Source organism: Oreochromis niloticus, linkage group LG22 (genome assembly GCF_001858045.2).
Source record: "Oreochromis niloticus isolate F11D_XX linkage group LG22, O_niloticus_UMD_NMBU, whole genome shotgun sequence".
NCBI lineage: Eukaryota > Metazoa > Chordata > Actinopteri > Cichliformes > Cichlidae > Oreochromis > Oreochromis niloticus.
The window spans coordinates 33,225,695-33,252,879 of record NC_031985.2 but is presented as its reverse complement, the minus strand read 5'-3'; the positions used below and the strand labels follow the sequence as shown (position 1 = coordinate 33,252,879).

Sequence of the window (27,185 nt, the reverse complement as noted above, 5' to 3'; positions counted from 1 at the left end):
CAGGTAACTCTGGAGCCAGAAACTAACTAATATATGTGTCAAGGAAAGGCCACAAAACACACAGGGAACACAACTATGTGGGGATGTTTGACGACGACATGTCAAAGAACAAAGAAAATCGAGGATTTAAATACACACAAGTTAATAAGGCAGAGAGGAGACACCTGGGAATACAGCTAAACTAATGACACAAGGCTAAACAAAACTGAACATAATGCATATCAGACGAAGACACAGCAGCAACAGAGACGGAGACTAGACAACACACAGGGAACGCAGGGAAACCAAAACACCCCAAGAAGAACATGAACTGGAAATAGACATTTAATAAAACTCGAGAACTAGATTACTATTAAAAAAAACCCTAGAGCTCCAGCACATAACCAAAACATAATTACAACAACACTGAAAAATCTCTAAAAAAAAAAAAAAAAAAAAAAAAAAAAAAAAAAAGAAAAGAGAATTTTTTATTTTTAAGACCAAAGAACAAACCTCATACCCAGGAACCATGACAGTTTAAATATGCTTAAGTATTCAATCAATATATTTCCTGGGGGTGAGATTCACTTTGGCAAAAAAAAAAAAAGACATGACAAAAACAGAAAAGAAATGAGATACTTGGAGTGTCAGATTTGACAGACCAGGAATCTGTTGATTTTGTAGTGAATGAAGAATAAATAAAATGTGGTCTTCCAACATGAATTGGGGCGTGGCTCAGGGTCAGGTTAACGAGTCAGCAGAGAGGGCTGGCATCATGGGCAATGTTCCCTCTAATTTTTCATGTGTCTGAGCGAACACACAAACTCCCTGAGCGATCCCTTGGACCACTGTGAGCGACATTAGACGTGTGCACTGTGGTCACACCAGCATCGAATCCATCCAAGTTACATGGTTCATTAAAATAATAAAATTACAGCATTTACATTTATGTTAGACTACTTTTAATTAACTGCTTTAGCCCACTTACAATGAAAATTATAAAAAAAATCTTGTTCATGACCTGTGTAGTATGTTAACACTATTGGAAGTAAAAAATAACTTGAACTCCAATTTTGACAACACAACTTATTTAAATTTTTAAAAAAAAAAATAAAACTCTGACCTGTATAATCAGTATGAGTCTGCGGTCTGGGAGAGAGTCCTGTAACTCTGTCTGCAAAATACAGTATATAATTACCAATGTTGGGCAATTAATTATATAGTTACTACTTCAAAAAAGTAACTGAGTTTTGCAAACAAAGTTTTTTGCAGCTGTTTACTTAAAAATGCAGCCAAGGTGTGTGTGGGTTTTTTTTTTTTTTTTTTTTTTTTTTTTTTTTTAAAACAAACATTTCAAACTATTTACAGAACAATCAGCTGTTCTGCATCAAATTTGATGCCACACAAATTATTTGTGCCACTCCAAAAAATAATTTGTCCCCTATGAGATAAAGGAGAACAACAGCCTGATACCTGCAGGCCTGACAACAGGAGATGTAACACCTGTAACATTCAGCAGTCGCCTCATTGTTCTGACACACCAACAAAACTATTGACTACACTACACACTAACTACACACTAACTACACAAGATTTGTGCTAAATGTTGCAAATCTCTCACATCTCAAAACACCGCCGTCACTCCTAAAACTTCCCCCTTCCTGAACAACTAAATGCCATGTTTTGATTGGTCGACATGGTACATTTTTCGACCAATGGAAAAGGGTGAGGGTGTTTCGTCTTTGCTCACAGGTGGAGAGTGCTTTCGAGCGTTTTCCTTATAAAACGCCGTTTTTTCCGTTTCTTCCCGCAGTAAATATAAACAACGATAGTATTCAGGAAGAAAACCAAACATTGCAGATATTTTTATCATAACTCTGGTTTTACGTGGCCTATCAACACAATTTAAAAACTGGTATAAAGTCCACACTTCCGTCAATTGTTCCGTCTGTCCTGCTCACATCTCCAATGGTTGTACACGTTGTCATTAACGTGGCTTCACTCCACATCAGCCACGCCGCTTTGCTAGCTAAAACACCGGTGTCGGAACATATTTACTTTCATTTCAGTTCAGGTTAGAATTTTTTTTTTTTTTTTTTTTTTTTGTGGATGAGGAGAGGGATTTGAAATTAAATTCTAAGGGCCAATATAGAGTAGCCAATATGTTAAAGTTCTGATCTTTTTTTCTTACTCTCATCTCGTTATACCCCACCCCACTTTTTAGTGTAAAACTACACACATCTTTTTAGTCTTGTTCCCTCATATAGTACCAATTTAAAACTCACTTTTGCACTACAATGAGGGACAAGGTATGTGAGGTAGTGAATGTTCAATATCTCAAGTAAAAATTTCAGTGTACACAGCCTCATATTAGCTTGCAGAATTGCTACTACACTGTTGACTTTGAGGTTTTATATTGATAAAATAAAAATTACTGTTGGCAAAATGAGTCAATTATCACTCTTCCTAATTCAAAGGAAACTGTTATTAATCTCTAAACATAACCATTAGAAATGTAAATCATGACCTAGTTGAGATAGAGTGGATATTGTAGAGAAAAGATCCTTTATGTCCTCACAGACACACTTTTTAAAAAGGTTCCAGTTTATTAAAATTATTATTATTTAAATAATAATTACTTATTTTAGCTCCCAATATATTTCTCTCAAAGCACAGTTACAGTGGTAATCTTAAATAAACAGGATTGTTCATCAAGTTCAGGAGTGTTTATTTTGACAGTAGAATGGCAGAAGGCTCTCCTGCATGTCAGAATACTCTTGTTGAACTCTTTTGAATACTTACGTCAGGGATTTGAGCCGTCCCCTTGCTTGTTAAAGCGGTCAGCCCTTGGCTAATCAGCAGGGGGCTGTCTCTGTTGTTGTGGGTAATTGATGAGTGGCTGCTACAGAAGGAAACAGTCATAATTAAATTGAAACTCTTCAGCTCTTTCACTAGAGTATTCTTTGGCTGAGGTGACTGTCAGTCTCCATGGCAACCACAAGATGCTGACACACATTTGCAAAGGAGATACAAAGTTGGGTGTTTAATTTCCTGCTGGCGGTGAGCAGCACACTCTGGGACTCAGAAGAGTCTTAGGTTATCTCTTGCGTGTTTATCCATGCACCCGTGGAAATGCACTTTGCCACGACTGACCAAAGTGAAGCACTCTTAGCTGTTAAACTGAATCATGGTCATGCAAGATGGATTGCTCCATTATGAAACAAATCGGTTTAAAGGAAATATTATGCCCTCTCTTTTCCTCATTACCAGGAAACTAAAACTAACAGAAACAAACAAAAAAAGCTCACAAAGTTTATTCAAAGCTTTATTTTATTTTCTTCACTTTTGCCTACAATTGAAGTTATACTACAAACACAGTAGCTGCAAGATAAATGTTTTAAACAACATTTGCACCAAGAAGCCAAGAAATATGTTAACACTGCAAAAGAAGCAGTATAGTGTTAAATATGATTAGCCTTGCATTTGATATTGCAGTCAGTGGTTATCAACAGCTTAGCATATAACACAAATCTACATCTATTAAATTCACAAAGGCTGCTTTAATATTCTGTTTACAGAGTTAAGCTGTAATGTATCAACATCAAAAGTGGCTAACTATACTAATACAACGTAAATGACAGGCGTGCAAAAAATGTACAAACCCTGACAGAAGATTAAGAAATGAATCAGACGAACTCTTCTGAACAATATATCAGTAATAGCATTTACTGATATTTCACATCTTACAAGTCTCCCTAGTGATTCTCCTCTGTATCAGGAGTGAACTACTAATACATTTAATTATGAGTTATTATTCATCTCTGGCTCTCTTCCACAGCGTGTCTTTTATCCTGTCTTCCTCTCATCTCCTCCTCCCTCAGCCTGCTTCTCCTAGAGGTTTCTTGCTGTTAAAAGGGAGTTTTTCTTTCCCACTGTTGCCAAATGCTTGCTCAAACGAGGTTGTTTAATGTTGTTTCAATATAAAGTGCCAAAAGGCAGCTGTTTCTGTTAATTGGGTGAATTGAATTGATCATTGGAATTTAACCAGTTAAGCTGGAATTATTAAATAGCTCATGATAAATTACTATGACGACATAGATCGTACTACCGAAAGTCACTGAAATATTCGTGAAGCTTTAAAGCTTTACATCGTTGCATAGCAGTGATCATCATAGTGTATTTATGTATATATGTCTGTATTTCCTGAACACGGGGCCAATCTGAGCGAAACTTTGCATGGAGTTTATCACACACACTGCGATCATTAACAGCAATATAATTTTACAACAGAAGATTGCATGTATTCATTTCATATTCCCACATTGAAAGCACACTGTGTCACATTTTCGGTTTGCGTTTGTTTCACGTGTCACAACAATGTGTGTAACTTAACGATTAGTAAAATTTGTACACAATGGAATTTTGTTCAAGAATGAATTATTTATTTATTTATTTATTTTTTTAAATGGTGGAAATGTGGAAGCGTCCATATATAATGGGCATTTCCACACAGTTTCCATATAATACTAACATGTAAACCAATGTATCAAAGTTAACTGAATATTAAAGTCTGGCAAGTCTGTTTTATGTGGTTAGAGTTCTGAAAGTTGATTAATCAATGTAAAAATACTTAGTGTAGTCCTTGTTGCTGGTTTTAATCAGTAGCACAGCAGGTTATATGAGAATCACTTAGAGGCGGGGATCGGTTACCTTTTTGTCACATTATAAACAAGGATAGTCTCAGATACCAGAAGCTTTCATCTTTGAAATTAAATCTTGCATCTTATTTGGCCAAACAGTTTTTCTGTATTAAAATTTATATTTGGAATACCAAATTCCACATAAAAAAGAAGCTGTGTACCCAATCCTGTTTCATGTAGCACAGGACACACTTCTGTGTAATTTCTCACTGGAAAATGTAGGCTTCCTTTTGACTATTAACAGGATATTGTTTCAGTGCTTTCCATTACAAAAGATGACTTAGAATTTTCTGGTTTTTACTGTTGGGACTCAGGTTTGGTTAGATGAATCACAGCCCGACGCGATCTGTCATGTTCAAGTTTTGGAGTCCTGAAGCTCCAGGAGGCGGGGTTTAGGAAATGTTTATTTTTGTGCCAAAATAAGGATTTAATGTCTCTGACTTAATCTTCCAAAATAAAAGTAGTGTTTATTCTGAAAGGCAACAAATAATTAAATATTGCTTAGCACCTAAAAATAGACTAAGTTGATTGGTTTACAGGGCTAATGACAAAGAGATTAATGGGTTAGCAAGCTGTGTTGAGCTTGAGGTCAGTGTTTTCTGTTACAATGGTTCTATTATTCACAGCATATTGTTAGTGTTATATATGTTCCAGCTGTAGGAATATGTGCAGCTAAAACCCCTAAATGAAACCCAACTGTTCCTCTTATTTTGTACATATTCTTCTTGTTTGTCATTTATTCCTGTTTCGTCACTACTTATATGTCCTGCACAGTTGGTGTGGAGCACCCACAGTGTTATTGTATATGTACATTGACAATTCTATTCTATTGAAGATACCAACTGTGTCGTATTGTCAGTTGGTGATGCAAAAACTCTACAAAGGTTTTTATCCTTGGTTCTAATCTGCTTTATTTGAAGTCTGTTTTACACTGCTGGAATTGCAGCTACTAAAACATAGATTAGAAAAATAAAAAGAGCTTTTGTTATAACTAAGAAGACCTATTAAATCAAGAAAAGTAAATACTGTGAACTTGTGAATTGTGAACTGTGATTTTTTCCATGTCTACTATAGTAGGCTATGGCACCTTTAATGTTCAAATGTATAAATTTTTAAGTTTCAGAGCTCTAATGTGCAGTTCTGATATTAGAAATAACCTTAGCTCAAATAACCTCTTGAGCTAAACCCCAATATTAACAATTTTCTTCTGCATTAGAACTTATTATTTGCAACTTGGGTTGCATTGTACTGTTACATTTTTTTATACTAATTAAGCAGTTTTATCACCATTTTATCATCATTATTTAATAATGTCTCTAATTGGAGTAAGTTGGGACTTGTGCAGAAAAACAGTCACATGTTCTGTGATGGCCCTTTCACATAGAAAGCGGTATGCACTGCAGACTGAGCGAATTTGCTCAGTCTAGCCACAGGTCTCTGCCAATACTACGTCATTTTTTGCATCTGCGTATGTTTATGTGTACTATATGCACCTAGTCTCTGTCATTCCACAATTCTACTGGTTGGCCCTTGACACACCCCTTTTATGAGAGTGTGCACAGAATCTGAAGGTTGGCTTATCGAAGAAAGTTGATAACCACTTTTGTGATAGCCTGTATTTTAAGTTTTTACGTTTTTGTTTTTTGTTTTTTCAGGCCAGCTAAGGCAACAAAAACCTGGCTGTATTCCTTCATGGTGTATCAAAATGGCCAGATATTCAGTTCAACTGCCTGAGGACCATCTCCCTGGTAAAGCTTGAAGCCTCCATATCCATTAAAGCAATATTAGATGACTGGAATAGACAAAGGTGGTGGTAGTATAAAACTTTTTTTCAGGTTTGGACTCACACAGAGAAAGTAACATTCCTTTTGTAGCTCCCTGTATCGACCTATGGAAAGTATCCGACTGTAAAAGAATGAGAAAGCCTCATAAGGAGGGCTAATCCTGGTTGTACAGTGTAAATCATCCACATACATTTTACTTATTCATACCCTGAATTCACATGATTCATGCTTTGCTTTTTGTAGTAATTGCTGATTTAGTCAAAACTGAAATTTACACACTTGTCATCCTTTGGGATCGCTAAGTCTGTACATTCCATCCTGATATAGTTTGGTTTCGCAAAGATAACAGCAGCTCAGACATATTCTGCACACCTGACAGATTTGGCACTTAGAGCTACGCAGAGCAGGTATATACACCACATAACACTTTATATCACACACTATCACTGTAAGAAAACATACACTACAAAGGTATCAATATCCTGCTGCAAACAGAGATTTTTTTTGTTTGTTTGTTTTTCTCTTCTGACCATATCTCTGTGGGGAAGTCCACAGCCAGTCCAAAGGGAAATTGCTGAATCTGTAAACGGAACACAAACTCAAAGCCAAACAAATTGTAAAGACTTATTTTGCTTCTCTTTCTTCTTTGCTTTTTTTCTTAAATATTTTTGAGCCACATAGATCAAAAGCAAGGTGATGAAATATCAAGAAATATCAAATGCCAATATAAGCAAAGCGTTAAGGAAAAATACAGAACCACAGACGTACCTCGTGGTCATTTTATCTGTGTCTGAAGCCAAATTTGTTGTAATGCAAAAGCTTAACATTATGTACAAATTTACATTTTTAATTCATTTTCTACCATCTTTTCATTCACAGTCTGCTCCGATGTGTTGTTACTGCTACATTAACCTCATTTTGTCAACTATGCATTTCAGTACTCACCAACGCGACCGTGACTGTCTCGGAAATATTTCCACATGAGAGCAAATTCAGATAAACTCTGGATTATTATCTCTAACACAACTCTTTGTGTATGCAAAGCTGAAATGATCATTACCTTCACATTGACGGAGTTTGATTCATGTCGAGCACCGTCATAGCACATAAAACACCAAGAATGATTTAGCTCTGGCTAATGCCATCTTACTTGTCTTAAATGTGCTACAGATATTCAGTGTAACAGTTTTCTAATTTAAAAATGATCAATAATCTTAATAACCCTTGGAGCAGTTAGTTTGACATCAGGATGGACGTCTAGAAAATAAGATAAAGCCAGTCTCAGTCTGAACAATAGACCAATACAATGAGTGAAGTGTTGTGGCTGCCGACAGTGTTCTTCCATGGCAGGTTTATCATCCTTTAGTGATTCTGCTCAGAGGCTTTCTGTGCGTTTGACACCACTACAGAAAGTCAAGTAGGTAAGCAGAAAAGAAGCCCATGGAAATCAAAACACAAGTGGTTCGATGCTATTCTGTCTTTTTCTAAACACAAACCCCATAGAGTGGGCTCAATTCTGATTCCACGTCTGTTATGACAGACCTTTTTCAAATCCACTGAGTCCAAAATTGTCTTTCAGCACAGGCCAAGTGTCTCTTTTTAAAACAAAGAAAAATACAAAAAAATCCCCCAAAGGGTGGTTGAATCACATGGAATACCAAAGAAGAATTCTCTGTTTCTCCATGTAAAGAGTTGCTGGCGTTGTGCAACAAACTACACTGTAATTCATCATCTAGCTGTCGGTGGGCAAGAGTTGTATGATTCTCCTCTGTAAGGCTCACTTATTATGAGATGATGTTAAATATACAAATGGAAAGAGTTAATCTCCAAAATTCTTACTTTTCAGTCTTTTAATCCACATCAAATGTCTCGGATGAAATGGCAAAGTTGGATTTGAAAAGGCCATTGTTTTAAACTTTTGGCTTTTTGTACATCAGTCATTCTCTGCTCTATTTTAGTACCAAGATAAATGCCATATGAATGGCACTGAGACAGACTCCTTCAGGGATTTCTTTACTCTTTTTGCGTCATCAGAAAGTTCAGCTTTCATTCTCTAAATTATGAACTGTTTCATTATCTTGATATAACATTTTAGGCCATCAATATTATTCTACTCTCAGTGCCTCCGTAAGGCATCACTTTGAAGGGGGACAGTAAGAACTTTAATAGAAATATAAGATCAGAGTGAAACTTGTTTTCCATTACCTTTAATTATTCATTTGAATGTCTCGTTTGACAGCCAAATGAGAGAGAAGAAAGCACGAGTTGACACAGTCAACTCTTGCTTTGAAAATATCTTTTAAAACTCTGTTGTGGAGATCTGGGTGACTTCTGATTGGAGATCTTGCTGGATCCTCCTTGAACGAGAGCAATGGGGGACCCGGTCCATGCCTAGTCACGCCGGCTTCTTTCCTGCTTCTGTTGGAGCACAGATGGACACTGGCTCCCTGGTGGTGTTGTGGCCTCTGGTCAGACTGTTTTGCTCCACACGGGTCCGACAGGGGAGGCAGAAATCCCTGAAGCATCGCTTGAAATTTTCATCCAAAAATGCATAGAGGACAGGGTTGAGGCTGCTGTTGGTATACCCCAAAGCAATGCACAGATGCCAGCTAGCTATCACAAAGGGATTCCTGCTGTCAATTTCTATCATGGTCTTCACAATGATGAATATGTGAATGGGGGTCCAGCAGATGATAAAGGCCGCCACCACCACCAGGACCATGCGGGTAATGCGGCGCATGTTGCGGTCTTTCTCCTTGGAGCCTGAGAGCAGACGAACACTCCTCAGACGCAGGATCATGAGACCATAGCATATGGTGATGACCATCACAGGGACCACAAAAGCAAAGATAAAGACGCAGATCTTTGTCACAGTGTCCCAATACCAGTCAGGCTCAGGAAACTTTAACATGCAAGTGGTTTTACCTGAAGAAAAAAAAAAAGAACAGTTAGATAAAGTAAGGTTTGTGTTAATTAACAGTTATAAAAGATCTGAGTAAAAATCACAGGCTTTAAATCCAAGATCAAGAACCTTTCGTGTGTAATGCAGACTTTTAAATTCAGCACATTTTCACACGGTCTGTCATGCAAGGTTTCATAATGTTGCACTCCGCTGTTCACACAATAAGATATAAAAAGTCGTTTAACGTATTGAAGAAGACAGCATAAAGCAAAAGCTATCAGATGGCCACTTTTTGTCATCTCACACAGTTCCCAAGCACTATAATTTTGTAAAATTTATAGACGCAATTACACATGTAGTGACATGTAATTCACATGTAACTTTAGGCACACACTGTGGAGGCCTTTTCTATCCTTACTGCCCACCTAAAGCATATTAAAATTACATACATACATACATAGCGCTTTATTTTGTTGTGTTTACCTCCAGTCCAGTTACTTCACAGTCACCAAAGAGGAATGCTATCTTTGCTTACAGGTTTCTAGGTTTCCCAATTATCTATAGAGGCCACATCGTTTTTTTGGATACCACTCACACAGCCAGCTATTTAACATGTGGCTAAACATATCACACCTGGTCCATCTGGGAGGGGACCAGAGAAAACTACAGTCCAACACTGTTTTGGCAAAGTTACACATCTATTCTTATATTAATTTTAGTGACCTCTATTTGATGTGAACAGGTATCATTACTGCCGGTCAGCAGTTTCAGGTTTCTTTTAATGTTGCCTACTCTGGCCCTTGGAAGACAATTCACTATGGCTGCTGTGGTCTCTAGTTTCATATGTCTCAAAACAGAATCGCAAAAAAAACAGAGTTTGTTTCTCAGTGGGTCTTTTGCCAAGTGGGTTAAAATGATTCAGACATGAATGGGTTGGTGGTGTACTGGGGATTCAGGGCTACACCTTTTCCTCACTGTCACCCAGCAATCCTATTTTCCCAGCTGCACGGGACACTCTGTAGGGGCAGTGCTAATGGTGCGTACCTGCCTCTGCAGACACTCTGAGTAGAGGTACCTTGCTAGCCAAAGTTTTTTTTTTTTTTTTTTTTTTTTTTTCTGGCCCCCAGAGCTAGAAAATTAATTACAAGTAATTTTACTTGTAATACTAGTATTATTACTAAGAGAAGGCCAAGAATTAGCTAAAAATATTGTATGCTGAGCAGAAAGGTGCAGAAGGGACAGGTGAAGAGGGTATGCTACTACAAGTTAAGCTAAGCTAGCGAATCCCTAAAGACACAGTGAATGTAGCGGTGAATGCAATAACCAGTTAATTTAACACTGAGTGTGCTTTGAAGATTACACTATGAAATAAGATGTTATGTCAAAGTTTTAAATAAATAGGCTACACCAAAATAGCACTGTAACAGGAAGAGGAACAGATACTGTACCTCAGAGAGAGTGAAAGAAAGGCTTACAGTATCTGGTATTCCCACAGGTCCAACGCTACTTAGCTTCTGAGATCAGAAAAGATTGGGTGCTCAGGGTGGTATAGGTGTAAACTTTTTTTATGCTATAGTCAAAACACCTTAAACTACCTTAAACTTATCACTTCACTACATCCTGTCAGACACAACTTCTCAGCTGTCACTGCTAAATGACAGCTAGATGACTTTAAATTTTTAATTGCATTGGGTAGTAGATATGCGATTTTTGGAACACACTGTGACGTCTCTAGTGGGATTCCACAACTGAGGATTACACACTTTGCTAAATAAAGGGCACACTACCTCCTATACCGGCAACTATATTTCAGCAATAGTATTTCAAGGATACATAGTTGGGTTTTTTTCTACATTATGTTCCTTCAAAGATTTGCTAAAGGTTATCAGAGAAGGCTGTGACTTCATTAGCAAATACATTTATTTGGAAAAATGAGTAATCCTCATGCAATCTTAGACTTATGTTGTGGCAACAAAAAAAAAAAGACGTCTGGAAATTCAGTTCAAAAGGACCTACCCTACATTATCTGTCTCCTGGAATCTATTACCTTAGGTTTCGTTAGACAATTTTTGTATCAAGTAGTGTAGATGTTTCAGAGGCTCTTCTCCTTGCTCTTAGAATACACAATGGATGGTTCAGAGTACTGATTCAGAATCAGTTGCCGCTATTGTTGCATTTCCTTTGTGTACAGTTTCATTTCTGACTGAAGGACCAGAAGGTTTGCCTGATAGATGCAAATTATTCAAATGAATGCAGAATTACCTTTGTTCTCCACCACTTCGACCAGCACTCAGTAACCATACATATTCAGCTTTATGTTTTGTAACAATATAAATTAATTCAGAAATCATCTTAAAATATTACCAAGAGGTAAAGAACATGCACTTGCAGTCTTACCATTGTCTGCCACTTTGGTCACAGCCATGATCATGACAGGCACACCAATTGCCGAGGACAGGACCCAGATGAGTATGTTGATCAACTTGGCCTTGACAGGCGTCCGAAACTCCAGCGCCCTGACTGGGTGGCACACGGCGATGTAGCGATCTACACTCATCATTGTGAGGGTGAAGATACTTGTGAACATGTTGTAGTAGTCGATGGCAATAATGAGCTTGCAGAGGACATCCCCAAAGGGCCAGGTGTTCATGAGGTATTTGGCACTCTGGAAGGGCAGCGTGCTGGTGGCCAAGGCATCGGCAAGAGCAAGATTGAAGATGTAGATATTTGTAGCAGTGTTCATCTTGGTGTATCTGGTTGTGGTCACAAAGTAGACAGAAGGTGTAGTAAAAGTTAAAAAGAAAATGATATTTTTTACAGATTTTTTTTTTTTTTTTTTTTTTTTCTAGTCAAAAACGGGTTATTTCAGATTATCTCACAGTTGCCTCCCTGGCCCAGTCTACTTGCAGCTGCTGTTGAACTGAAATTCATATAGTTGTTTGGGTACAATGTATTAGATTATTGGAGAGAGAAATAGTGTAGATGGGAAAATAGATGACATGAAGGCCTATGAATCGACATTTGAATAGAAAGAAAATAGTCATTTGTGTTACTGGTGCATTTTTATCTTTTCTTCAGGGAAAATGGATGTTTTTCTGTTATTCTGTTACCTCCTCTAGATCCATTTTTACCTCTAGTCATTTTCATAAAGTTATTATAGAAATAATTAGATATAATTCCATGTTGGAACTGATTATAAACAAAGGCTTAGTTTAATTTATGATACGGTCTCCACTGCCTTGCTAATTTCTAGATTACCAAATCCCAAAAATAAACTACACGTTAATTGCTTTTCTCCTCAGATCCAAAGTTAAATTAAGAACTGAAACCAAGGATTCAAAACCAACACTAGAACAGCAACTCATTCAAAGTTCCTGGAATATTAATGAAATTTAATTAGGGGTCAAAACCTCACCATTAACAATAATTAAAGGCTAGCAGCTTAATTAATAATAATTATTATTAATAATCGTTAATAATTTATTATTTCAGATCTCAAAGAAACTCAAAGGTTTTGGGATTAAAATCCAGGACGGTGACAGTTTTATTAACCCAAATTCAGACTGCCTTGCTCATAGTGCAAAAGAGATTCAAGTCACATGCTTCATTTGTAGCTCATTTCCAGCATATTTTTTTTTTTTTTGTAGTCTATAATCTTAACAAGAAAAAAATGTTGCTTTTTTTTTCCATTTCTATCTTTAACTTTTTAACATAGGAGATATGGACATTACATTTTATAGCAGAAAAAGATAACAATATTATTGTAAAGCCTAAACCATACACAAGCAGGCCATCAGCTAGTGGAAGCCAACCTCATTTGTACCTGTCCATGATTCTACAGTGGAATCACTGTGGCTATTTATTTGTGTTGATATGTAAAAAATTTAAAAACTTTCATGACTTAACCTGGGTCTAAAGGCTAAGTCATAAAAGGTTAACTAGTGACAATGCATCTCAGAAAATGTTGGAGTATGAGTAGTTTAAGTACTTTCTGCAGGGAGTAATTATTGTATTACTTTTTCAAAAGCTTACAGGTAATATGTAACAGATTACTTTATATATTACAGCAACACTGTTATTTCTGAATGAGGGTAAACATGCAGAAATAATTGTGTAGGAGATGTAGATAAATAGCACAAAATATACTGTAGATACATTTAATGTGGGTTTCACTATTTGCACTATTTACAAGCTCCAGCAGCTTGTAAATAGTGCAAATAGTGAAACCCACCCTGCATAGACTCTCCTTGTGACCCATTGTAGAGCCAAAGCAGTAGATAAGTCATCATACACTCAAACGTTTTAGTGAGTCTTTTTTCAATCCACCACATGTAGTGAGATCTCAATAGAGGGGTTTGTATCCAAAAACTCAGTCACAGTCACTTATATTTTAAAATCTAATTCTATTTAATTAATAGATCTTTTTTGTGTGTCCTTTTAGATACACTAAAAACCATGGCTGAATGACTTTGATACTAAAAAAAATCTACTTTAATGCCGACATTTCATGTTTTTTTTCATTAACTGGATCTAGATTATTATCAGATAAATCATAATTAGGCTATGTCATTTTTTTTGAAGTTGTGGAACAGTTGCAGCGTGTCATATTAGGTCAGGCCTTAAGCGTTAAATCATCTTTGGGAGTTTTTCCACTAGAAGTATATTAATGAAAGAACTCTGTAGTCTGATAGAAAAGTTTTGTAATAAATTAGTCTAAAGCGAATGTGGGCTTAATCAGGAATTTATAATTACAACTGCTGTCAAAATGTCTCAACAGCTGCTCTATTATTCACTCTCAGCATCAACTTTAGTCTCTAAATGACATCAACGTTTCATTTCAATCGGTTTCTTTTTTTCAGCTGAAGGTAAAACTGACACAGACCATTAACAAATTAGTAATTATTTATAAGAGTAACGGGCTTTTTCATAATTCATAAAAGGAAGACTACTGGTGTAATTAATTAGAGGCTGCATTTCATTCATGTGTTCCATGTCAAAGAAGCTGCTAGTTTTTTGTTCAATGCATCTCAAAGTGGCTATCTTATCTTTTGCACCTCTTACTAATTATGGAGGGAAAATTGCCATCAAATATGAAATGTTAATCATTCAGGAGGCTATGCAGAGACTGATTATCCAGCAGAAGCACAGAAGATTTTGCAGAAATTACATACAGTAATTCAGGGCAGCAACACAGAAAAGTCAACCTTATGATAGAGCTGAGTTTTTAAATTTCAAAAAGACAATGGTGGAATGGAAAGGCCAGAAATATAATGCATCCCAAATGACCTTGCACACCTTAGAGACATATTGAACACTGTAGGAGTGCCTGAGGGGGGAGGGGGGGGGAAGTTAGCTGTGAGGTACCACCGGTTAGAGCCATAGCATCCTTCTTCCCTGAATGTCTAATCATTCTGCAAACTTTTTAAAATGATGTAACTGCACCTTGTCATCTAGTTTTTTTTTTTTCTGCTGCACCAATTTAATTCTCCTTCCTCATTCCTGGTTCTATCATCCCTCTTTCTTTCTTTTTCTGCTTCTTTGGCCATGAAGAGTCAACCAAACACTTATCCGTAGACTCTCTGCCAATTGCTCTCAGAAGAACTGAAGAAGCTTCTCGGATGAGAGGTGAAACATCTTCAAGGAACCTTATAGAAGTACAGACGCTTGTACTTGCAACTTGTAGGGGATTCTCAGTGATATAACACCCACTCTGATATGACATGAGGAAACAGTGGAAATGACACAGTAGAAAGATTGTTGAAATTTGAGTATATAAATCAGCTTTTGGCTGTAGACTTTTTCACTGACATTTTAGTCCCTCAAAGCATTTAATACAACAAGCCTCATTCACCCATTCATACAAGCAGCTCATCTATACTTAAGTGGTTTTTATCTAGCATTCACACACACATTCCTACTCTGATGGATGCGGTCAGAGAACAACTTGGGGTTAGTTGGCCCAAGGATATTTGGCATGCAGACTAAAACAACCAGGGATTGAAACACCAACCTTCTGATTAGGAGATGCCCTGCTCTAGCTCCTGAGGTACAGCCACCGCCAAGCTGTGTCAGATCCATGCTAGTATGCCCTAGCTTGGCTGGATTGTAAGAAATCCAAAAACTTGTCACGAAGAAGGGAAAAGCGCCTGCATGGAAGGCTCTGTTTTAGTATTATTGCTTTGGTCTACACTGCACAGTATGCATGCTCTCAGCAGGAAACAAGCAAAAGACACACAGACATACAACATTAATTTTACACCAGACACTGACAGGTTGTTATGCAGAAGTATTTTTCTGATAGGCACTAATACAAGTGGTCCTGAGGTTCAGTCACAGTCAGCTTTCAGCATATAAAGGTGACAGGCGGAAAATCTTGTTCCTGTAGTTTAATCACATTTTCTTTTTCTTTTGCTTTGGGTTAAAACCATGGGCATCTTGCTAAATGGCTGTCACAGCTATCCAATCGTTTCCTCTTCAACTAACACAGAATGAAAAAAGAAGTCTCAGAGCAGTGGGCTGCAGCGGGGGTCCCTGACCTTCATTTCTAAGCAAACGATGATGCACACTGAGAGTGTCTTAGTAATGCTAGCCATCCTGTTTCCTGGGCTCTGAAGGTAATTTCTGCTCATTCACCTTGTCAGCATGCCAGTGATCCCAACAAGTTGAATATCTCTTTTTGGATCATGAAGAATCCACACAGCCTTTATACTTTTAACCATTAAAGAAAGACATGTTATGAAATAATTATCATGATTTCTTGGGCTTCTAATTTTTATTTTTTTACTTTTTTAAGCTCTTTATACCATTTTTGCCTCAATATATCATTTTTTTCTCATGCTTAGAAATGTATGATGATGACATCCCTACAAGCACGTACCTTTACAGGTACTATGGTACCATGACTCAGTTTCAACATACCCTGGATATATTTACCTAATCTGCCTTCATTTATCTAAATATCTGCAATCAGGCTAAGTGGCATATGAAGGTTGTGATTAAGTCGAAAAGTCAACCCAGGGATACCCAATCTGGGTACAAGCGTATTCATATGAAATTGGTGGGACTGGCAGCATCTGAACAGTCACAAGCATGGGTAGGTCTGCTGGCAGCAGAGCAAGTGATTTCACAAAGGCACGGTGTGCTGCTATTTGATTTCTTTTAGCCTATTTCACTTTCTCAGACAGGTGCTGTTGAAGTCATTTTTTATTCAACAGCTTTGGCAATAATCAGGCCTTGGTGTGGGTAGTGAAATTGAGCTCAGCTTTAATAAAAGATGTGGTTAATCACATTTAATTCATGATTTAACAAGGTGGAAGGACAATTACTTTTTATTACTTTAGGGCCAAGTTGATTCGGATAGGTTTCTTTTCTTTTTTTTTTTTTAATAAATAAAACCCTCATTTAAAAACTTTGTGTTTACTTTGTATTTACTACTTGTTTCTGCACTGTATTGTGATGCATAGAACAATACAATTGTACAATTGTGGCCAGCCAACAGGGGGAAAAAAAAAACAAAAAAAAAAAAACAAGAAAATCAAGGAGTACACTGCTTTTTTTCTATATTTCTTACTGAGGTACATCAGGGGATGACAAAGACTTGTTAGCCAGTAAAAAACTGTGGAGCCTTGTACTATCTCTGCACTGATATCCTCGCAATCTTCCAGGGATGTTGACACTATTTTGCTTGGGACTGGTTGTTCAGTACATTCCATGCCTCTTTAATTTGGAACAGAACCTGCTCCAGTGCTGGTTAGGTCTGCAGCATATGTCACCACGGCCGTGCACCTTGGTACGATGTGAAGCACCTTCACATCGTACCAAAGTACAACCTAAATCATATGAATGATGTCAACTGAAAGCACAACAGAACTAAGAAATTATAGTACCATTAAATTACAAAAAATGCTTAGAAAATTCTTAAAGGAAAACATAAGATTGTTTATTACCATTACACTGTTGTCACTGTTTGTGTTCTACCACAGGGTAAAAGTAAATATTCAGCATACACCTACTTTTTTATTTAGTATTGAGGATGCCCACTTCTTGAGCCCCTCTGGTTTGCATTGTTCAGCAGTGCAGTAGTGCGCTCAGGGAAAGCTTCTTTGTTTTAGGCCAACTAGCGGGCTGCCTAAGGAGTCACCAGCTCAAGGGTTACCACACAGATGGAATAAATATTAAGCAATTAATTTTATCTGCTCTTCAAAGTCTGCTGCTTGTGTCCGCTGCACCCCGCACACTGTTATAAAAACTCTAATTTCCAGTGCGCTCCATTGCCAGATGGAAGCAGTGCACTACCGGTATGTGGGCTACTCTTGCCGGTCCATAAACCAGTTTTTTTTACACTTTTTACACTTCTCCCATTCCTGGTGCTCTCAGCCTTTATTCTGACCCACTTGTCAACCAGTCAACATTAACACTGACACTTGTCATCTGGTTCTGGTGACACACAGTCAGGATATTTAGGGACTGCGTGGGAGCCCATATGGGGCGGGTGAAAACCCCTCTACCCCCTCTGTCCAACACAAATCATGTACACGGAGACACATCTGTGTGATGATAAATTAAGAATTTGAGAATCACATATGAGTAAGCAGACTAATGAAAATATTAGAAGATTAGGATAACGTCACCCACGCTGCTATAAAATAATGATGCAGATAATACTGAAAGCCTCGGAGGATGAACAAGAATTGCGAACAAGGAAAGATCGTATTACTGATGTTCTGAGCAGCAAATCCATTTTTGATACTGACAGCATATGAACTAGAAATGTAGAGGTAATCGTGGCTCAAGAGTTGGGAGCTCGCCTTGTAATCGGAAGATTGCCGGTTCGAGTCCCGGCTTGGACAGTCTCGGTCGTTGTGTCCTTGGGCAAGACACTTCACCCGTTGCCTACTGGTGATGGTCAGAGGGCCCGGTGGCGCCAGTGTCCGGCAGCCTCGCCTCTGTCAGTGCGCCCCAGGGTGGCTGTGGCTACAACGTAGCTTGCCATCACCAGTGTGTGAATGTGTGCGTGAATGGGTGGATGACTGGATGTGTAAAGCGCTTTGGGGTCCTTAGGGACTAGTAAAGCGCTATACAAATACAGGCCATTTACCATTTAGATATTTCCCCTAAAGTAAACGCAAAAGACACAGTTTATGTTCTTAAATTGCTGGGGGAGAAAAGAGCTGTGGAGGAGGTTAATAAAAAATCTGTCATTCCAGAAATTGATGTTTGCTGTCTACTCACTTTCCTGTGAGATTATTTAAAAAAACCAAAGGTTTATTTTAAATTTACCTACAGCTGAGTCTGTGAGATTTCTGAAAGCAAGTAAATTGCAACCCACAGATGTGGTGTTCATTATTGCTGAGCGACAAGACCTATCAGAACCAAATCTTAACTCTCTGTCTGCACTTTTCTTCACCTCAGACAGGTGAGGCGTTACACACCGCGAGAGTTTTATAGTGAAAGGATTTGATACTCAGTGGCTGTCCAAAGGTTGAGATTTGAGCTCCATCACAGCTCAGACCTCAAACTTGGGACTGTCACGGCTGGGGCAGCATTCTTGTGGTGAAGTGAGAAAAGGATCCAAAATGCAGGTACTGGCTGGGGTGCTAGTGAGCGTTTATTTGTAGTGAAAGCAAAGTAAAAAAAACAGGAAATAGGAACAGGGAGCAACTAAAACCTAGACTGGGAAAACTAGAACCAAAACGGAGCCCTAGAAGTCCACACAAAAGGTTCTTTACCCACCCCAGAGCCCAACAACAGTCCAAAACAAAGTCCAAGAGACAGACCCGGGGCCGATGGCACAGAAGGTCGTACAGTTCAGGTGGCCGTTCCGGAGGCTGCCAACACAGGACTCTAGAGTGAAACATTTCAGGGGGTCGGCTCCGCAGAAGGTTGTGGCAGCGTGGAAACAGTTCAGGAGGCCGCCCGCACAGAAGGCAGCGGCGGCGACACAAATCCAAAAGCCGGCCGCGCGGAAGGCATTTGCAAAAACATGAAACATGACACCCAGTTTTATAGAACAATCAAAGCATATGTGCTGCTAGTTGCTGAGAAGATTATTTTTAAAACCAAGGGTTAAACATTATTTTATGAACAACACAAACTCTGGATTTGGGCTCATAAATATTAAAGAAGTAATAAGATGATTATGCTTGTATGTTCCTCATTAGGCACCCATTCAATCTTATGGCCCAAAATAACTCCTCGTGTATTTATGCTCGGATAAATACAAATAATGAGTAATTGGTAATCCATTTATCTAACATACTAGTCAAGTTTATTATGATGCAAGAAAATATTTAACAGAACTGGTCTATTATAGCTAAACATCTCTGCTTCTGTCTCATCTTTAAGGTTTTTAAAATTTTGTCCTTAAAGATAAATCTTGGAATTAAAAGCTTACTTTTTTCACATAATTTCTATATGTAAAAGGGAAAAAGGACCATGTGTTTAAGAGTTTTTAGTCTTTCAAAACAATTGTGAAAATACAGTATTTTAGCTAGCTAATTCTTGATCTTTTAGAATAACTGGAATGAATTGCAATGCCATTATGGACAAAAGTGTATTGTAATGTAACACATTTTAATACTGCTTTTTCTAGTCTTACTGACTACTCGAAGCACTTTTACATAAAGGTCACATCAAGTGTTTTTTAGTTAGCTGCCACATAGCTCTCTCATTTGTTCTTGACATACCTGTGTATGACAGCATTGTGCAATTGCTGCAGATGCAAATGATCATGCACTTCTCCATTTCCACCACATTCTAAAGGTGCTCTGTTGCACTGAGATCTGGTGATTGTAGAAGCCATCTGAGTCACTGACCTCACTGTCATGTTCAGGAAACCAGTTTGAGATGATTTGAGCTTTGTGACACTGGAGGCAGCCATTACAAGATGGGTACACTGTTCTTGTCATGATCCTGGGTTTTACCTCAGCATTTTCTCTTTGGGACCTTTTCATTTCTGTCTGCTCTGTTTCACATTTTAAGTTTGATCCAATACTATGCTTTGCCTTGGTTGCATTCTCTTTCATATTTAGTATTTCAAGTTTTATCTGGCAGTGATAATGTGTTATCAGCCATTCCCTGTTCCCTGTTCCTTGTCAAGTCGTCATTGTCCCTGTTTGCGATTCCATAGTTTGGCATAGTTTGGTACTTCCTGTTTTATTTTATCTTCATCCTGTGTGGTAGTTTTCCTTCTCGTGTCTTGTGTCCCTTGATTGTTGTCACCTGCTGCCCATCCTCTCGCTATCCTGTGCATGTATATATTGTTTCTGTCTCCCACTGTGCTTTGTTGAGTCACACTGTTTGCCTGTCTGTGTGGTCCTGCTGTGTATTCTCGTTTGGTTTGCTTTCAGTTTTCCTCTGTCATCTGGATTTGCTGGCTCACCTGAATAAGGGTTCATTTTCATTTATTCCAATCTGTTTTTCTAGTCTGCATTTTGGGTCCAAACTCCACACACATCATGAAAATTATTACCACAGGCTGGTGCGGCAATGTTGTGCTGATCCTCAGCTACTACCAATGGACCTAAAGTCTGCAAAGAAAATCTCCCCCACACTACTACATCACCATCAGCAGTTTCAACTGTTGATACAAGACAGGAGGGATCCGTGTTTTTTACTTCTGACCCTACTTTGGCAATCTCACAGTAGAAATCAGTCTGACAACAATAACCATGCCACATTCAACATCACTTTAGTCACCTTTCTTCCCCATTTTTATGCTACTTACAAACTCATCGCTTTAATACACGGCTTTCATCTGATTGGCAGATTTTGTACAAGTAGTTGAACAGGTATACCTAATAAAGAGGCCAATAATTTTATATTTTTCTAAAAATCTCTAAGTGCTGATTGATACACTGAGCTATAGAGATTCAAGATTTGCATTTAGATAAGTCCTCATCTTTCATCTCAGTGCAGCTTAAAGTTACAATACATTTTGTGACTACATCAGTCCTTTCAGTTTTGACACAAAAGTCAGGTTCGACTCTCCCCTGAAGGGTACACATGGACACAAACACAAGCACACACTGACATCAATCCCTGCTGTGTGAGATGCAAGACAAGCCATGGGATGCAGTCGCCATGTTGACTCAGCCCAGGAAATGAACAGACTGACTGCCATCTCTCAGACACACACAGTCATGTTCCTACTGGCAACGAGCTACAATATTTCCAAGCAAATCTCAAACCCCAGTAATTAACTTTAGAGTTTGTCATTAACACAATATTCCCATTACAGAATGTCCAAAACATAAATTATGAATGTTTTCAAAACCTACTGTCTCAGTAGAGATTGAACAATAATCCACAAGCAGAAGCTCAGTAAGAGTCTATTTTCATACAAACTGAGCCCAGCCTCCATTACCTGCATATCGATCTGATTTCAAATTTAGCCCACTTGACAGTATATTGCATGAGCACTGAACCGGTTCTTATCTAAACAGTGCAGCAGCAAGAAGGTGGAAAACCAGTGGAAGATAAGAGAATCCTGACCTGCCCTGTGTAACTGAATGGACTATCGCTTGAAGTGTGTGTTTACATCTGCGTCATGCTCCATCAGCAGACAGGCTGTCAGGTCACGTCACACCGGTGTGACATCCACAATGATGTTAGCATCCAGGGAGACTCTGCTATAAACGTGGAGCATGTTTGCGTGTGTGTGTGTGTTTCTATCGAAGGACCTAAGTGGAGGCACAAATTCAAAATTCATGATGTTTAAAAAAAAAAATAGATGGATGTTTTCAAATGGGCTTTTGGTTTATTATTATCAAAGTTGGCAAGTGGCCATGATTTGTCAGTAAATAAACCAGTTCTAGTTATTGATTTATTCAGCCATGCATTCTGGTATTTTACCCTTTATTTCACAGGACAAGTGAGTTGGGGGAATTATACTCATTCACCTGCTAGCACCTATGTGGCAGCATTTAGCTCTTAGCTTAGGTCACCCTTTGGCAAAACACCTCCAGTACTCTTTGCCATTCTGTTCAGCCTGCATCGATCTCACCTCGTGTATGGCAAATATTTCATTGCAATACTGCTACAGAAGGAACAGAGGCTACTGTTTACTTATTCATAAGAGGTTCTCACAGCCCCTGACACAACCCCAAAGGAAGTTGTCTCTTTCTAGTTTGGGACCAGGGACTTTCAGGTATTATGCTGAGACACTTTGCTGCAGTAACACTGTACTGCACCACCAAGTCACTTTATCAGTGATGACAATATAACTGTTCAACTTGGCTGTAACTTTCTGCATGGATTATGAAAGCAATGCATTCCTCAGAAACAGTCACTGTGCCCATCTTCAATTATCACAGCAATGAGTGTAATGGACACACTGGTTCACCGTGTGACTCTCACCCCTTGCATCTTCTAAACTGTGAAATAGACAAGCATGCTTAAGTTGCATTACCAGTAGGGGGAGATAATGTAATTAAAGCCAACACATGTCTATTAAACACTGCCGTGATATTTGGTTGTTCCATCAGAGTTCATCACTATTACATAAATAAATAAATATCAATTAAGCTTTTTTTCATTGATCTGAAATGACAAAAAGAAAATCATTATACAGTATAATAAATTAAAATTGGAATTCTGAATTTATCGCTAGTATTATTAGTATTGTCCTGAAGGAGTCATCCAGGCTGGAGAAACTAATCAGGAAGGCTGGCTCTGTGGTCAGCATGAAGCTGGACACTCTGGTGACAGTGGCAGAGAAAAGTACACTAAAGAAACTGCTGGACATTATGGACAATACTGGGAATCCTCTGCACACGGCCATAAACAACCAGAGGAGTCTGTTCAGTGACAGGTTGCTTCTCCCAAAGTCAAGGACCAACAGACTTAAAAACTCCTTTGTCCCACACGCCATCAAACTGTTTAACTCCTCTCTGGAGGGGAGAGGGAGGCGAAACAGGAGGAGAAAGGAGGGGGAACAACTAAGCTGTAATGCCTCTTCACTGTGTAATACTTTTTGTTAATATCCAACGGTGCAATAGACTCACAATACTTGAAATGTGCAATTCCCTTGTATTCTTATTCCTATTTATTCTATTTATCCCTTTTGTATACTCTGTATTTATATATGTCTCTGTATTTATATATGTGTATATATGGTATATTTCTGCTCACATTCTGTAACTTCTGTCAGTGCTGTGCTATTGGAAACCGAATTTCCTGGAGGAACCCACCCAAGGGATTAATAAAGTTTCATCTAATCTATCTAATCTATTTGGAGGTGACAATTTAGAATTTTTGAGAAAAGACAATAAAGTGACATTAACATTAACATGACCTGTCCAGGACGTATCCCACCTCTCACTACCACAGAGTGAGAGGTGGGATACGTCCAGCCCCCTGCAACCCTCAATTGGATAATCGGAAGAGGGAGGATGGATGGATGGATGGATGGATGGATGTTATTGAATAAGAGTTCCTCAAATTTTTACTTCAGTTCTGCATTGTCCTGATTCCTGGGTCCAGACCTTTGAAATTTTGGATATAAAAATATACAGTTTTCAGCTATATAAACCCAGTGGCCCTACATTCCATATTTGGAAAATACAACAAAATACATACAACACAAAATCTACTTCCAATACACCTTTGATCAGTTAATAATAAAATAGTACTCTCAGTTATAACAGTTTTTACTCTCTAAATCCCTCCATTACTGTTGTTCTATAAAACAGATGGGATTCATGCCTAACATTATGGAGAAATCCTATTTTTTTTGTATTTCTGGATGCTTTTGTATTTTTTAGGAAAATTCTCCTGTGGCTTAACATCTAGTTATTATTTGTAGTACAGGTGGCATTAAAGCAGTGTGTGCAGTTATTCTTAACTTATCAGTCAGCAAGCATTAGCAGGATGCTAGCCTCTTACGAACAGAATTCCTGTAAGAAAAATTAAAAGACATAACTGCCGTATTATTAATGCTGTTTTAATTAAAATGTTGGTTGAATTGCAGCCAATTTATGTAAAACGGAAATTATACAAAATGTATTTGTTCCACAAAACAATGAGGAACAATTATGAGGAAAAGCACGCAGTGATTGTCTACCAAGTAGAAGTGCACAAAGATGATATTCTGACCAGAGACGATCAGGCTACGATCTGCCCTCCAGTGGATGGACTTACACAAGGTCCCTTTACTGTTTTCTTCAAGATTGTTTAACCATATTTTGTGGGTCTTTGTTTGTTTGTTTGTTTGTTTGTTTTTTAGAAAATTATGAAAATGTAAGAAGAGCGAGATAAATTTGGAAGTCGTGGGTCCATTACTGGAACATCATGTGGATAAAAACAGTGCTTTAAAATGCAGCTTTAAAAAAGAAAAAAGGAAAATGTAACCTGTCAAATATTATAGTTCTGGAGGCGCCCCTGCTTTTTTGCTATTCACGCCTCCAGCTTTTGCATCCACGAAGGGACTACAAAACAAATCCACCTAAAGCATTTTGTTATTTCGTGTATTAATGAGCTCATAAATCCATAGTACAAGTTAAAGGAATATAAATAACAGCTATTACAGAATGCCAAACTTTTCATTTGAAGGCAACTCTAAGATTTTGTTAATAAGCTCATTACTTTCAGAGCTTACGGATGTTCCACAGGAGATAATACATTCTCACTGTGCTTGGGCTTCCCGTCTCATGGAGGTATGGGTGCTGTCTGAAATATGTGACGTAAATGTCAGGTAAATCGCTTCACAGTATGACTCACTGACTTTGCTGACTCCTCAGACATCCCCTTTTTGTCTCCCTCCTTCCTCCCTCGCTCCCCTTTGTGTTTAGGTGGCTTATTTTTCCCAATCTTTTCACGTCAACACCTGAATGGAAATACCTCGGAGCTCTGAATATGTATCAGTTTTGTTTGCCACAGCATACATTCCACATTTTCCGTTATTGCTCTGTTTGGATTCCCCCTGCTGCTGTCTTCTATTGTTCCCTCCATAGGCTGAAATTTGACCAGCAGCTAGGATATATAAATATATATACATACATATATATATATATATATATATATATGATTGCATTATTTTTGCCCATCTTGTCAAATTTTTACAGCTGCTTTACCCCAAAGCTGGTGCCTCCTAAATTAATTTTACCTGCTTCTTCAATTTTTCAGCCAAGAGTCGTGATTAATACTTTGGCTGTTATTGGGGGAACAGATAAAGAGAATATCTGAGATGAGGAGGTATAAGAATAAGGATAAGAAGCAAGCAATATAAGCTATTTTTTCTTGTCTATTTATTTGTTTATATTTTTCCCTTATCATGCAGGTTAGGGCTGGGAGGCTTTTCAGGAAAATAAGTGGGTGCAGGCTTTATTTCATTTCTTTTAGAGTCAGATCTTGGACTGACAATAATACTGTCAACACCCACTAATGGAACAATAATAATTATTATTAATATTATTATTATTATCATAACAAGAATAATCTTAAAACTAGGGCTTATAACCTACAGTTTTATAAAGAGACCAAATGCTGTCTCCGTCGGTCCTTCTAGCTGCAGGATTTCCATTTCTACTCTGCTCCATCACACTCAGTGAAGAGGAGCGTGCAGCTGATGGTCCACAGATCAGTTTGAGCTCATGAAGACTATTTGAGTAGCCCTCTCTCCCTGAGGCACGGCTGAGTCAGTCATAACAACCATCTTTAGTATGAAACTGGTGCATGTTGTTGCTTCATGCAGAAATAATAAAAGACCAATCTCATGGTTTATGCAGGGAATCTTAAATCACTTGTTTGGCATGCGCATATTTCACCTACAAATGCAGGTGTAGTGCACGCACACACTTGTGGCTCAACAGACACACACACACACACACACACACACACACAGAAGTGCAGTAAAGGGGGAATCGATGGGTAATTAGCAGGAAACTTTCCGGTATTTACACCATGTGTATCCTACAAGGGTATGACTGAGATTTTTTATTTTTTATTCGTGTACATTTCCTCAGAAAACATAAATTTAATTTGTATTCAGGCAAGCTCTTGAGATAATTGAAGAAAACTTCAAGCATCACGTATTTGAATTGAATTTGATTTGAAATCAGCGTTTATTTAAAAAGCGAAACCCCCAAATTAAGCTTTGCATTTCGCATGAAGTGGGTTTTGTTGCTCTCACCAACAGCCACACACTCATTACAGTGACTGTGCTAATAAAGCATGACAGTGTTTACCTGACCACTCCATACATGACAAGGACGTTGCCAAGAAGTCCCACCACGCAAATAACGGAGTAGAGCGCCGTGATGGATATGGCTATGATTATACCCCCGGCGCTCCTCACTGGATTCTGCTGCTCGGTGTAGTTCTGCAGCCTGTCGCCCATTAAGTCGCTCTCCTCGTCCGGGAGGGTGACATTGAAGGGGATGACGGAGTAAAGGTCGGACAGGGAGAGCTGAGCTCCAGGGACCGTGTAAGGCTCCATGCTGCTGTGCTGCCCACTCTGTCCTCGGTGATGAAAACTTAACCGCGCAACAGTGAGAAGAAAGGTAAAGATTTGAACTGAGGCAGGAGAAAAAAACTAGTCAAACTGGGGGGAAGAAGTGGAAAAGGCGAGCAGGAGAGTTTCCAAAAAATGTGCAGATTAGAGCCTCTGAGTAAGAGTTTTCTATCCAAACGGACGAAGAGTAAGTGCCCCCCCGGAAACGGGCAGCTGCATCTGTGCGCTCTAGCTGTGTGTACACCTCTTATACTCTCGGAGACCCCCACCTCACAGCCCGGCAGCTCTCTTATAAACCCGTGCGTCGACGTCAAAACTGCTCATTTATATGAAGTCACACTGGAGTCAACGGGAATGTAAGGTTTGGGGTT

General features: G+C 38.4%; 1 protein-coding gene and 1 long non-coding RNA gene across 2 annotated transcripts in view; one reads left to right on the top strand and one right to left on the bottom strand.

Moving 5' to 3' along the window:
* The window catches only part of LOC106098113 (uncharacterized), a 12,098-nt gene extending 5,631 nt beyond the window's left edge, over positions 1-6,467 (top strand). The window contains exon 3 of the long non-coding RNA XR_001224224.3: positions 6,335-6,467. This is a non-coding gene — a long non-coding RNA (uncharacterized LOC106098113). The remainder of the gene's footprint in view (positions 1-6,334) is intronic.
* Positions 3,279-27,185, bottom strand: oprd1a (opioid receptor, delta 1a). Its single transcript, XM_013270473.3, has 3 exons — positions 26,549-27,185; positions 11,763-12,118; positions 3,279-9,388 (listed from the first exon to the last, which is right to left on the bottom strand). The coding sequence occupies exons 1-3, from the start codon at positions 26,797-26,799 to the stop codon at positions 8,859-8,861; spliced, it is 1,137 nt and encodes a 378-aa protein (XP_013125927.1). The 5' UTR covers positions 26,800-27,185; the 3' UTR covers positions 3,279-8,858.

Excerpts from the sequence above, each read along its gene's own strand:
- oprd1a (XM_013270473.3), bottom strand. The coding sequence starts at position 26,799 with ATGGAGCCTTACACGGTCCCTGGAGCTCAGCTCTCCCTGTCCGACCTT. Across the intron at positions 12,119-26,548 it reads GTCATGTATGGAGTGGTCAG|ATACACCAAGATGAACACTG; the intron begins GTAAACACTGTC and ends GACCACAACCAG. Across the intron at positions 9,389-11,762 it reads GACCAAAGTGGCAGACAATG|GTAAAACCACTTGCATGTTA; the intron begins GTAAGACTGCAA and ends TTTTTTCTTCAG.